The 11,075-nt window shown below is 42.0% G+C and overlaps 1 protein-coding gene across 1 annotated transcript; it reads left to right on the forward strand.

The window, feature by feature from the left end:
• The first annotated feature begins 1,256 nt into the window (after positions 1-1,256).
• Positions 1,257-10,703, forward strand: LOC149304911 (kallikrein-14-like). The gene is made up of 5 exons (XM_089478398.1): positions 1,257-1,323; positions 3,826-3,997; positions 8,160-8,413; positions 9,444-9,580; positions 10,524-10,703. Exons 1-5 carry the CDS (start codon positions 1,257-1,259, stop codon positions 10,701-10,703), a joined length of 810 nt encoding a protein of 269 aa, XP_089334524.1.
• Positions 10,704-11,075: the final 372 nt, after the last annotated feature.

An 11,075-nucleotide genomic window follows, 5' to 3' on the forward strand; every position in this document is an offset into this window, starting at 1 on the left:
AAGTACTAATGCACACATACCCCAAAATAACTTGAACAGCCTCAAATATATTAAAGAGGTTGTTGAGTTAAAATAGGTTAAAAGGTTAAAACAATTTAAAAATTACATGCCTCAATATTTTAGAGGGAATCAGTTGGGTCTCAAAGGCTTTAGTGTAGTGTTTTTACTTGGCATCTCAATGAAGTCAATACAAAAAATTTTATTATTAAGATTTTATTGTTTGCAATTTTAATTGTTGGAACTGTTTAATCCTTTTTAAAGGGGGATTGTATATATTGCTGTATCATTTTAATGTTGTATGCCGCTTTGTTTTAACAAAAAGCGGGATATAAATAAAAGGTTTATTATTATTATTGTTATTATTATTATTATTCAGGAGTATGGGGAGGAGATTCCATAACTGGAGTGCCGCAGCTAAAAAGGCCCTTTCCCACATCCTCGCACATTGCGCTAAACCAGTGGTTCCCAACCTGTGGGTTGGGACCCCTTTGGGGGTCGAATGACCCTTTCATGGGGGTTGCCTAAGACCATTGGAAAACATCTATTTAATTACAGTTATGAAGTAGCAATGAAAATAATTTCATGGTTGGGGGTCACCACAACATAAGGAACTGTATTAAAGGGTCGCGGCATTAGAAAGGTTGGGAACCACTGCGCTAAACTCACTGTTGGAATGAAGAATAGGATGCTTCCTCCTGGGCAGACATATATAAGGAGAGCTGCTCTTCCATTAGCTGCTGGATCCACAACTGAATTAAGATTCTTCAAGATGATAAATCATATTAAATGCACACGCATTAACTGAACTAGGTTGTAGATGGGGTTGTATTACATGGTAGTACTGATGCTCTCTTGCATCCAAACCAGCTGCAATCTCAGGGGTGGGCGACAACACAGAAATACCAGGTCTCAGCCCATTCTTCAAGAACATTAAACAATAGCAGTGTCTTTCCACTTGAAGACAGCTTAGAATGCTCTAGCAACCACCCATCCAACATTAAGTGTCACTACTATACAGATCTTCCTTCTTATTATTTTGTGGAACCAGACGTGCTCACAAAGGTTGAGCAACAGCCAGTTGTATGTGTGGGGGAGGCTACCAAACCCACATAACTGGATCCGTTTGCTTCTAGACAAAGACAAAGAAGGTGGGGTCAGTTTGGATTTAAGGGTGATGAATTCAGTGACAATAGACTGCTCTTGATCCAACAGCCCCAATAAAAACAACAACAACAACAACAACAAGAGATATATAGATGACATCTTTTCCCTGGAGTGCCATGAGGCTTCTGAACGCAGTGCTACTTCTGCTAGTGCTTACAGGTAAGGAAATACCAGCTGGATGCACAAATGATCTGTTTAAAACCAGGATGTCTACCAGTACACTTAAAAGGTGTGTTTCTATATGTTTGGGTAATTGACTGCTTAAGCCTGGAGGGAAGGAAGGATAATCTGTAAATTTCTGGCCTTATGGTTGGCATTTTTTTTCTTTTTTAAGGGCATGCACTTGCAAAAGGTGCAAACCACCCTAACCACCCCCCCCCCTTTTTGAATATGTCTAAAGTATGCACAATAGAGGGCATATCTACACTACACAATTACAGTAGTTTCATTCCAGTTTAACTTCCATGGCTCCATCCTATGACATTCTGAACTTCGTAGTTTTGTAGTAGGGGACTTAGGGCCTGAACAGACAGGCCAAAATAAAGCTGCTTTGGGTCAGTTTGGAGATACTGTATGCTGTTTAAACGACGCATGCATCTTAAAAGGCCAGAAGCTGTGCCAAAGCTGTGCTCCAACAGCATACCTCCAAAGTGACCTGAAGCAGTTTTATTTTGGCGTCTCTGCTCAGGCCCTTGGTATCCTTTACCAGAGAATTTTAATAGTGTAGTTTAGGGCAGTGCACTGGACAATGATAAGTGCCTCATCAAACTACAAACCCCAAGATGCACAGAATCATAGAGACCTCAAGGACCATCCAGTTCAACCCCCAACATGCAGGAATATACACTCAAAGCACCTGTAATGGATGGCCATCCAACCTGTTTAAAAACCTCCAAAGCAGGAGATACCCCCCACTCTGAGGCAGCGTATTCTACCATCAAACAGCTTTTACTGTCAGGGTTGGTAGTTCTTCCTAATGCTTAGATGGAGTCTCTTTCCCTGTAGTTTGAAGAAACCCACTGGTACATGAGTCATGAGATTGTCTTGTTAGTTACTATAATGAATTTAGGCACATTTGTAAATGAATTACTGCCGTACAGTAGAGAAGCTTCTAATGCCTATGAATAAGTGTCACTACTACAACTACAGAGCATAAGCAAGAATTTACTTGCCTTTTTCTTTGCATTTAGTGTGAGGGCATTTGTGCAAGTGGAATATCTCCGTTAAAAAATAGCTGGTCTGAATTGTTAATAAGTCCAGAAATTCAGTAGTTGTGTAAGCCATAACTGGATGTGTGGTGTGAGGTAGGTAGAGAAAAGGCAGCATGCAATGAAAAATGCTTAAATGCTTCAAAAAAATATGAAGTGTTTGAGAAATTGGGACATTTTTTTACAAAAAGAAAACCCCAAGGAATCTTTGTAGTTGTTATTGTTAAGTGCCTTTCTTTTAACCCAACTTATAGTAAAGCTATCCTAGGGTTTTCTTGGCCATATTTATTCAGAGGAGGTTTGCTAACTACTGCAACTGAAGCTGTGAAAGTATGAATTACCCAAGGTCACCCAGGGGATTTCCATGTCTGAGTGGGGATCTGAATCTTGGTCTTCCAGAGCCCTAGTCCAATGCTCACTCCTTGCAAATATTAGCTGAGATCCTGCATGAGGAGATGGAGCTACAACAACCAAGCACCATGATCATAGTATGTGTTCCAATGCAACCCTCATAAACCCAGTTTAAAAAACTAGGCAACACCACCAACATAGTGATTTCTGAGGCATTGGTGAGTGGGGTGGTGAGTAAAGGTGCATCCGTCCCTCTTCCAGCAGTGAGGCACTTTGCAACAAGCAGCTGAAGCGCCCCTACAGTTCCAGCACCTCAGAAATCTACATGTTGGTTGCACTGCTTGGCTTCTAAGATGGATGTTTGTGGGCACGCTTGATGTGCACTGGTTCAACAACTGTAAACATTAATTCCAGTATATACAGTACAATGTTGCCGGATTGGCTTACAACATTACAAACAATGAACAGAATGCCAGGCATTGTTTCCAAAGCTCATCACACATAGCGCCATTTTTTTTGGCCTATCAATCAATGCAAGCTGAGACAAGCACTTCCACTGCCATTGTCGCATATCCCTCCCCTTTCCTTCCCAACAGGTTAGCACTGTAATTTTCTCCAGTCACCCACTGTTTGGATCCCTTTGGTTTTGACTGCACTTTCCTGAAAACGGGAGCTTAATTCATCTCTTTCCCCCACCCAAATTTACCACGCTTGAAATCTGGAAGAAACATGGCAGCCTTAATGCCTATGTTTACAAACTGTGTTGTTGTGTATAATTGTGTATTTTGAATAAAGTTTATTTTCCATTTTTAAAAAATTCCAGTTAGGAAAGCTGATAGGAAGAAAAGCAACTCCTCTCCAACAGTTGATGCAGCCATACCATTTGTTCTTCCATTAAAGCAACAAAACTGGTATTAATAAGAAGAGACTATTCTTTCTGCAGCGGAGTGGTATCCCTTAGAAAGAAGCAACCTACAATTCTAGAAATCCCCCTAGGCTGACAAACGTTGCTGAGGCAGACCATGCAACAAAACTCCTGCTGCTTTGTAAGATGTGACTGAAACTCAATGACTCTCAAACATTGCTTGCTTTTTCTCCCTAGTGGCTGCACAAGATGAGTCGCGGATCATTGGAGGCCAAGAGTGCCCCAAGCACGGTCAACCCTATCAGGTCATCCTCTCCAACAGCAGGAAAAATGGCCCTGATGTTCAGTGTGGAGGTGTTCTGATAAACAAGGACTGGGTGGTAACTGCTGCCCACTGTGACAACGAGGGGTAAGCAAACTATGGAAAGCTGTACTTGGGGGATTGGATTAAAGAAGAAAATGTGATCAGATTCCTTTATAAAGATCAGCAACTCTGGATGGTTTAACACATTTTGAATAACAGACATGGAGTTTCCTTTTGCTGAAGTACAGTTCCAAATCCAGCAGCCGGCATGACCATTGTTTGGGAAATTATACGTCCAAGGTAGATAGATTTGGAATAAATCATATGCATAAATGCACATGCAGTACACATTCTAACACAAGTAAGAATTACAGCACAATCCTAGACATGTCTACTCAGAAGTGAGCCTATTGCTTTCAGTAGGTCTTATTTCTAATGGGAAAAGTCTTATAAGCTGAATCATCCTGTTAGCTAGATGGTAGACACACATAAAAACACACATAAAAACCCAGGAATCCTGTCTCAATAGTATTGAGATCGCTGGTTGTCCCTTATTCCAGTACTACTCAAAGTCCTGAGACATTGGCAGCCCCAAGCCATTGGCTGCTGGTCCAAGATGAAAGAAAGAAACAGTTTTAACCAGTGGGTACAAATAGGTAAAAATTATCATCAGCAATATTTACCACTTTGATAGATTTATTGTTTGTTTGTTTATTACAGTTATTAGTATTACAGCCTTTGGAAAACAAATCTTTTTAAGGATAGCCATGTGCCTAGCTTTAGAGAGCAGTTATCCTTTTAGAAGAACCTTCTGTTTCAAGAGTTTTCAGTCCAATTCCACTTTAAGGATAAAGAACATTGAGAGGCAAGGAAGAGAGTTTTCTGTTTCAAGAATTAGTATAACAGATCTATAATTCTATTTAAATGGTAAGCATGAGTCAGCGTCTCACTGATTAATCCCAACTGCAGCAGAAACACCGATTTACTTACTGCATGATGAATCAACACATAGGTAAAACCCATTGGTTCAAGAGACATCTGTAGTTGGGACTAACAATAGGATTCAGGCCATTGTGTCTAAATTTGCATCTATTCATGTAAATTCACATGTCCACATTTGTTTTGTTTTTGTTTTTTTATTTATATACCGCTATTCCAAAGATCATAGCGGTGAACAGCAAGTAAGCTAATTAGCAAGTAAGCTAATTTGCCCCCAACAGTCTGGGTACTCATTTTAGCGACCTCGGAAGGATGAGGTCGAGCTTGGGCCCTTTTGCTGGTCTTGAACTCGCAACCTTGTGGTTTCGAGTGAATGGCTGCAGTACAGGCATTTAACCACTGCGCCACCAGGGCTCCCTGGTGTAATGCCAATCTGTGGCACCATACAGACAGGCCAAAATAAAGCTGCTTCAGGTCACTATGGAGGTATGCTGTTTAAATGACGTATGCCTCCTAAGAGTCCAGAAGCTGCGCCAAAGCTGTGCTCGCATCATTAGGACTGGATTGTGGCCTTGGCGCAGCTTCGGGACTCTTAGGACACATGCATCATTTAAACATCATACCTTCAAAGTGACCCAAAGCTGCTTTATTTTGGCCTGTCTGTCATCTTTTTGTTCAGGAAGGGGGGTCAATGCATTTGTTCTTTTTTGGTGATGTATGTGTAAGTGGCCCATCCTAAAAGCTCTCTGAGTCATATTTTATTTACAAATAAATAAAATCACAATGACCAATATTTAATGAATAGATGATGATGGCACTGATGAAGGGATGGGAAATCCAGCTAAGCAGGCTCTGATGTGGTATCAACATTTCTCTCTATATATTTTTCGATCTCTCTCTCTCTCGATCCTGGAAACCTTTCCCTAAGGGCAGATGATGGTAGATGCCTCAGTAGAGAAATACAGACTGTGAATATGTACTTCTCATTAGAGACGTACAAATGGTGAATGTGAACACTTGCCTCCCTCTTTCTGTGATATAGCATTTATGAAGCTATGGCAGCAGAAAAGGGAGGAGATCCACCAGCATTTTGCAGAAACTCCAGCATTTTGTAGATGAAAACTGGGACTCATGTGGCCAAACAACATGTCAAGATGGCAAAAGTTATTAATGAGGATGAACACACAAGTTGGGAATAGTTACATTAATCCGCTTATCTTTCTCTCTCCTCAAACTGAGGTCTTGCCTACATGGGTGTTTTATCTTGTTGAGGTGGAATCTTATTTTCCTAGAGCTTGCATCCATTGTTCCAGGTCCTGTTCTCTGGAGCAGCAGAAAACAAGCATGCTCCAGCCTCAATATGACATTCCTTCAAATATTTAAACAGGGCTATCATATCATCTCTTAACCTTCTCTTCTCCAGGCTAAACCTACCCAGCTCCCAAGCCTCATAGGGCATGGCTTCCAGACCCTTCACCATTTTGGCCACATTCTGGACATGCTCCAGCTTGTCAACATCATTTTTGAATTATGGTGCCCAGAACTAGAGTTCTCATACCTTGGACCAAACATACATCATAACCAGGACTGCAATCAGGAAATCAGAAGAAGATTGGGAATTGGGAGGACACCTATGAAAGAACTAGAGAAGATCCTAATAAGTGAAGATATACAACTGATCACTAAACTCAGAATCATTACCATATATGGATGTGAGAGATGGACAGCGAAAAAAGTGGATAAGAAGAAAATCAACTCTTTTGAGATATGGTGCTGGAGAAGAGTGTTGAGGATACTGTGGACAGCCAAAACAAACACAAATGGATCCTTTAAGAAATCAAGCCTGAAACTTCCCTGGAAACCAAGGTGATCAAGTTGAAGCTGTCGTACTTTGGCCACATCATGAGAAGGCCCCAAAAATGAACATTTTTGCACCTGCATATAAACACCCCGATGTGAGTGTGGGGCTGCGGCAAAGCAAAGAAATGAAAGTGCAACAACTCCAATGGATGCAATTACAACATATGCAAACCGGACAGTCCAACAAGGGGGCAGAACATGAAGGGGGCATATATGGGAAGCCTCCATGATTTTCCTTTGCCAATGTATTGCTCACACACCGATGCACCAATGTCCTATACGGGTGGAGCATCGTACATGTGACTGTATGGCCGATCAGAGGGGCGGCCATCCAATGAAATGGCATCGGGGTGGATGTGATGTGTTTGTGCAATAGTGCACATGCATGGTGGGAAAGCAAAAAAAATTACCCAGCGGCACAACTTGACACTCTGCCATATGGTTGAGCTGTTGGGAGCAGGCACTGGAGTTTTGACCTGTTTTTACAAAAAGCAGGATCAAGCCACTTTTTCCTGTCTGTCTGCTCCAGCCCTTAACCACAAGATCGGGTCATCTTTTACTTGTTTCACTTGTTGTACTTGGACACTGGGGGACCAGAGTTTGAATCCCCACTTAGTCATGGATATCAACTGAATGACTTTGTGCAGGTCACATTCTCTCAGCCTCAGAGGAAGGCAAGGGTAAACCCCTCTAAAAAAATTCTGGCAAGAAAACCCTGTTAAAATACCATTTTAAAGTTGCCATATCAGAAGTGACTTGAAGCAAGCTGCCACTACTAAAACGTGGTTTGAACTTGAGATCAAATGTTGCATAGTGACTATTTTTTCTTTTTACAAAAGTCCATACACTTAATTAATTTTACCCTGGAGACAAGGATATAGGATGGCTGCATTCAAAGGAAGAGCTTTGCCTTGGATGGCAAGGCAAAGCTAAAACAAGGGAGTAAAAGACGCAAGGAAGGCTTTCTAGTTAAATGTTAGTTTAAAATGGCGCAATTTCTCGCTCTTCTTTCCACTTTCCACCTTATGCCCCACCTTACTTCATTTACTGCAAACTGGGTTTGAAGTACAAAAGTAATAGTTACTCAATAAACTGAGCAGGGGGAAGAAGAAATGAAGAGGGTGGAAATTTGCCCTTCCCAACAGGCTCAGGCAAAAGCAAACTGTTGCAGCCACTCCTAGCGTGTGTTCTTCCTCATCAATAATTTCTGCCATTCTGAACATATTCTTGCTTGGTCACATGTGTCCTGGTTTTCGTCTATGATATGTTGGAGGATATGCAAGCACATACCTGTTTGTTGGGGATTCAAGTTTGACCAGAGTTGTCATCCAAAACATTTGGAGGGCTGCATGTCTCCTGTCCCTGGTTTAGAGGAATTTTATTGTCTTATCGAATTATATGTATGTTTTCTGCTGTGTTTTTAAGGCTTGTCTTTTCTGTTGTTTTTTCTTCTGCTCCTGCCATGCAGAGTCATCCACACACGGATGGGGGATCACAGCCTCCGGGCCAATGAGGGCTCTGAGCAGTGCATCACATCAGCACAGAAATTCATACACCCGGCCTACAACCCTACCACACATGACAGTGACATCATGCTAATACGACTGCGCAACTCTGCCAACATCAATGCATATGTCAGGCCCATTGAACTGGCCACTGAATGTGCTAGGCCCAAGACTCGTTGTGAAGTGTCAGGCTGGGGCACCATCAAGACCCCTCAATGTAAAGTAGTGTTTTATGAACATCAGGGGCCCATTCACGCTACCCAGTTATAAAGCTAGGTTCTGTTTTAACTGCCTTTATTCCATCCTATGAAATCTTGGAATTACAGTTTAGGGAGGGGATTTAGAATTATCAGCAAGAGAGATCGGGTGACACGGCAAACTTGTTGTTGATGTTAACTGGCCTTGAGTCGACCTTAACTCATGGCAACCCTGTGGATGAGACATCTCCAAGCCTACCTATCGTCCACTGCTCAGGTCCTGCAAATGCAGGCCTATGACCACTCTGATTTAGTCTATCCATCTGGCATGTGCTCTTCCTCTCTTTCTGCTGCCCTCTATCTTCAATAGCATTATTGTCTTTTCTAATGAGTCATGCTACTCATGATGTGACTAAAGTACAACATCCTATTTCATTTTGGCTTCTAGGGAGAGTTCAGGCTTGATTTGTTTAAGGGCCCATTTGTTTGTCTTTTTAGCCCTCCATGGTATTAGCACTCTTCGACAGCACCACATCTTGAATGAGTTTGTTTTCTTCCTATCCACTTTCTTCACTGTCCAAATCTAACATCCACTCATGGTGAAGGGAACAAAATGGATTGGACGACCATTTTCGTTACCCACCTCTGGATATGCTTCAGCTTCTCAACATCATTTTTGAAATTTGTTTTGTTAGTTTTGGCCCAGCTTTCTAATCTATTAAGGTCATTTGAATTTTGATCCTGTCCTCTGGAGTGTTAGCTACTCCTCCTAATGTGGTGCCATCTGCAAATTCAGTAAGCATGCCCTCTATTCCTTCATTCAAGTCACTGATAAAGATGTTGAATAACTTTAGTGCTCAGTTTTATATCTTTACCAGATAGAATTTTGTCTAGTTCTTCATTGCTGCCCTTCTCATTCCTTCACCTGCACAGCTGGCCTGGTGCAGTATCCTTAAAGGCAGCTTCAGCAGGCCTTGGTGGTTGTGCTGGTGGCTAGATCTCTGGGTGTCCTGCCCATGTAAATAAACTGCCAGTGTTCTTTGTTTGCAGCAGAGTTTCCTGACCTCCTGCAGTGTGCCAACGTCTACACGATATCAAATGAAGAATGCAATAAGGCATACCCGAATGCCATCACAGAAAACATGCTATGCGCTACCGTGAAGGGAGGTGGTATAGACTCCTGCCAGGTGAGAGCGCTTCCCTTGTTGACCAAAGAAGTGCAAAGGAATGAAGTAGATTTGGATAATCCACACTTTGAATTCTCATGGCAGGAAATGCACTACTCCAGATGTCAGTTATTTATACAGAATTATCATCCTAAATATCATCATTAATAGCACTAGTGAGAGTATTTCTAGATCCAATGGTATAATGCTAAATTTTGAAATCACCCAAATCTGCAAATCCACAGTTATGCCCCAGGACAGAAAGGAGGAACATGTTGTTTTTCAGAGGTTATTGGATTCTAAGTACCATCAGCCATCACAATTGACTGTACTCACTAGGACTGATGGAAGCTGCACTCCAACAATATCTGGAAGGCACCATGTTTCCGACCTCTGCCCCAAGATCTCTCTCTCTGTCTCTCTTCCCTGTCAAGAACTGCTATTTTCCCCAAGAGTTCAGTGAACAAATCTTCTGTCTTGCAAACAGTAAAAACTTTACTCCAGAAAAGCCGCTTCGGGTCACTTTGGAGGTATGCTGTTTAAACTAAGAGGCTGCAAGCCGTGCCAAAGCACAGCTTTGGTGCAGCTTCCGACCTCTAGGACGCATGCATCATTTAAACAGCACACCTCCGGAGTGACTAGAAGCAGCTTTATTTTGGCCTGACTCTTTGGGCCCTTAAACAACGGGCCCGTAATCAACTGTCTCTCAGCATGGGTCTAACCATGTGAGAGATAAAACATTTTAATTTATCCATACATCCTCTGTGGGGAGAACAGCAAATATATTTCCTACCCTTCTCCAAGGATGGGAAGAATTTTGGCAGTTATTTGCATCCCTAGTTAGTGATAACAAATTTAGCAGTAATGCCCCCATTGCCCCATGTAAGAGGGCAATGCAGTCCTCTGTCAGAAAGTTGATAAGTTAGCTTAATAAGTGAATTGATCATTATTCTTTTTCATGCAGGGTGACTCCGGAGGACCTTTGGTGTGCAACAATAAACTCCAAGGCATTGTTTCCTGGGGGATGCAGGTCTGTGCACAAGACGGGAAGCCCGGGGTCTATACAAACGTCTGCCAATTTATTGGTTGGATTCAGGACACCATCCAAAGAAACTCAGGCTACAGGGCTGCAGACACTTGCTAGTGCAATGGAGAAATCTGTCTGTACTGTAGCCTTGATGTCAGAATAAATTATATGAAAGTGAGCTTGGAATCTCATCACCTTATTCCAGTGTCTGTTGGGTTTCTCAGTCTTGTTGTGCTAGGTTGGGCTGCCATTCATGTGTCACCAAAAAAAGAAGATAGGCTAGACACACTGGCGCATAAAAAACTGCCTATGCTCATTTATGTGGAATAGTGCATATCTGGACTTACTAAATCAGGACTGTGTGCACCATGGCATCACTTCCAGGTGCACCAAATGTGATATCGTGTCACCTCTTGACAATATTGTTGGTAATTTTCTGCCAGGTTTTTCTTAATTTTGTAGGGTTTGAGATTTCTATGGGTGGGATGA

The sequence above is a fragment of the Sceloporus occidentalis genome, unplaced genomic scaffold (assembly GCF_023333645.1).
Source record: "Sceloporus occidentalis isolate IW3139 unplaced genomic scaffold, rSceOcc1.0.p SCAF_13, whole genome shotgun sequence".
NCBI classification, from domain to species: domain Eukaryota; kingdom Metazoa; phylum Chordata; class Lepidosauria; order Squamata; family Phrynosomatidae; genus Sceloporus; species Sceloporus occidentalis.

What these genes read in the sequence shown, in the direction of transcription:
- LOC149304911 (XM_089478398.1), top strand. Translation starts at nt 1,257, where the DNA reads ATGACATCTTTTCCCTGGAGTGCCATGAGGCTTCTGAACGCAGTGCTA. An exon ending in ACTTCTGCTAGTGCTTACAG is followed by an intron (nt 1,324 to 3,825) that starts GTAAGGAAATAC and finishes TTTTCTCCCTAG; the next exon opens with TGGCTGCACAAGATGAGTCG. An exon ending in GCCCACTGTGACAACGAGGG is followed by an intron (nt 3,998 to 8,159) that starts GTAAGCAAACTA and finishes CCTGCCATGCAG; the next exon opens with AGTCATCCACACACGGATGG.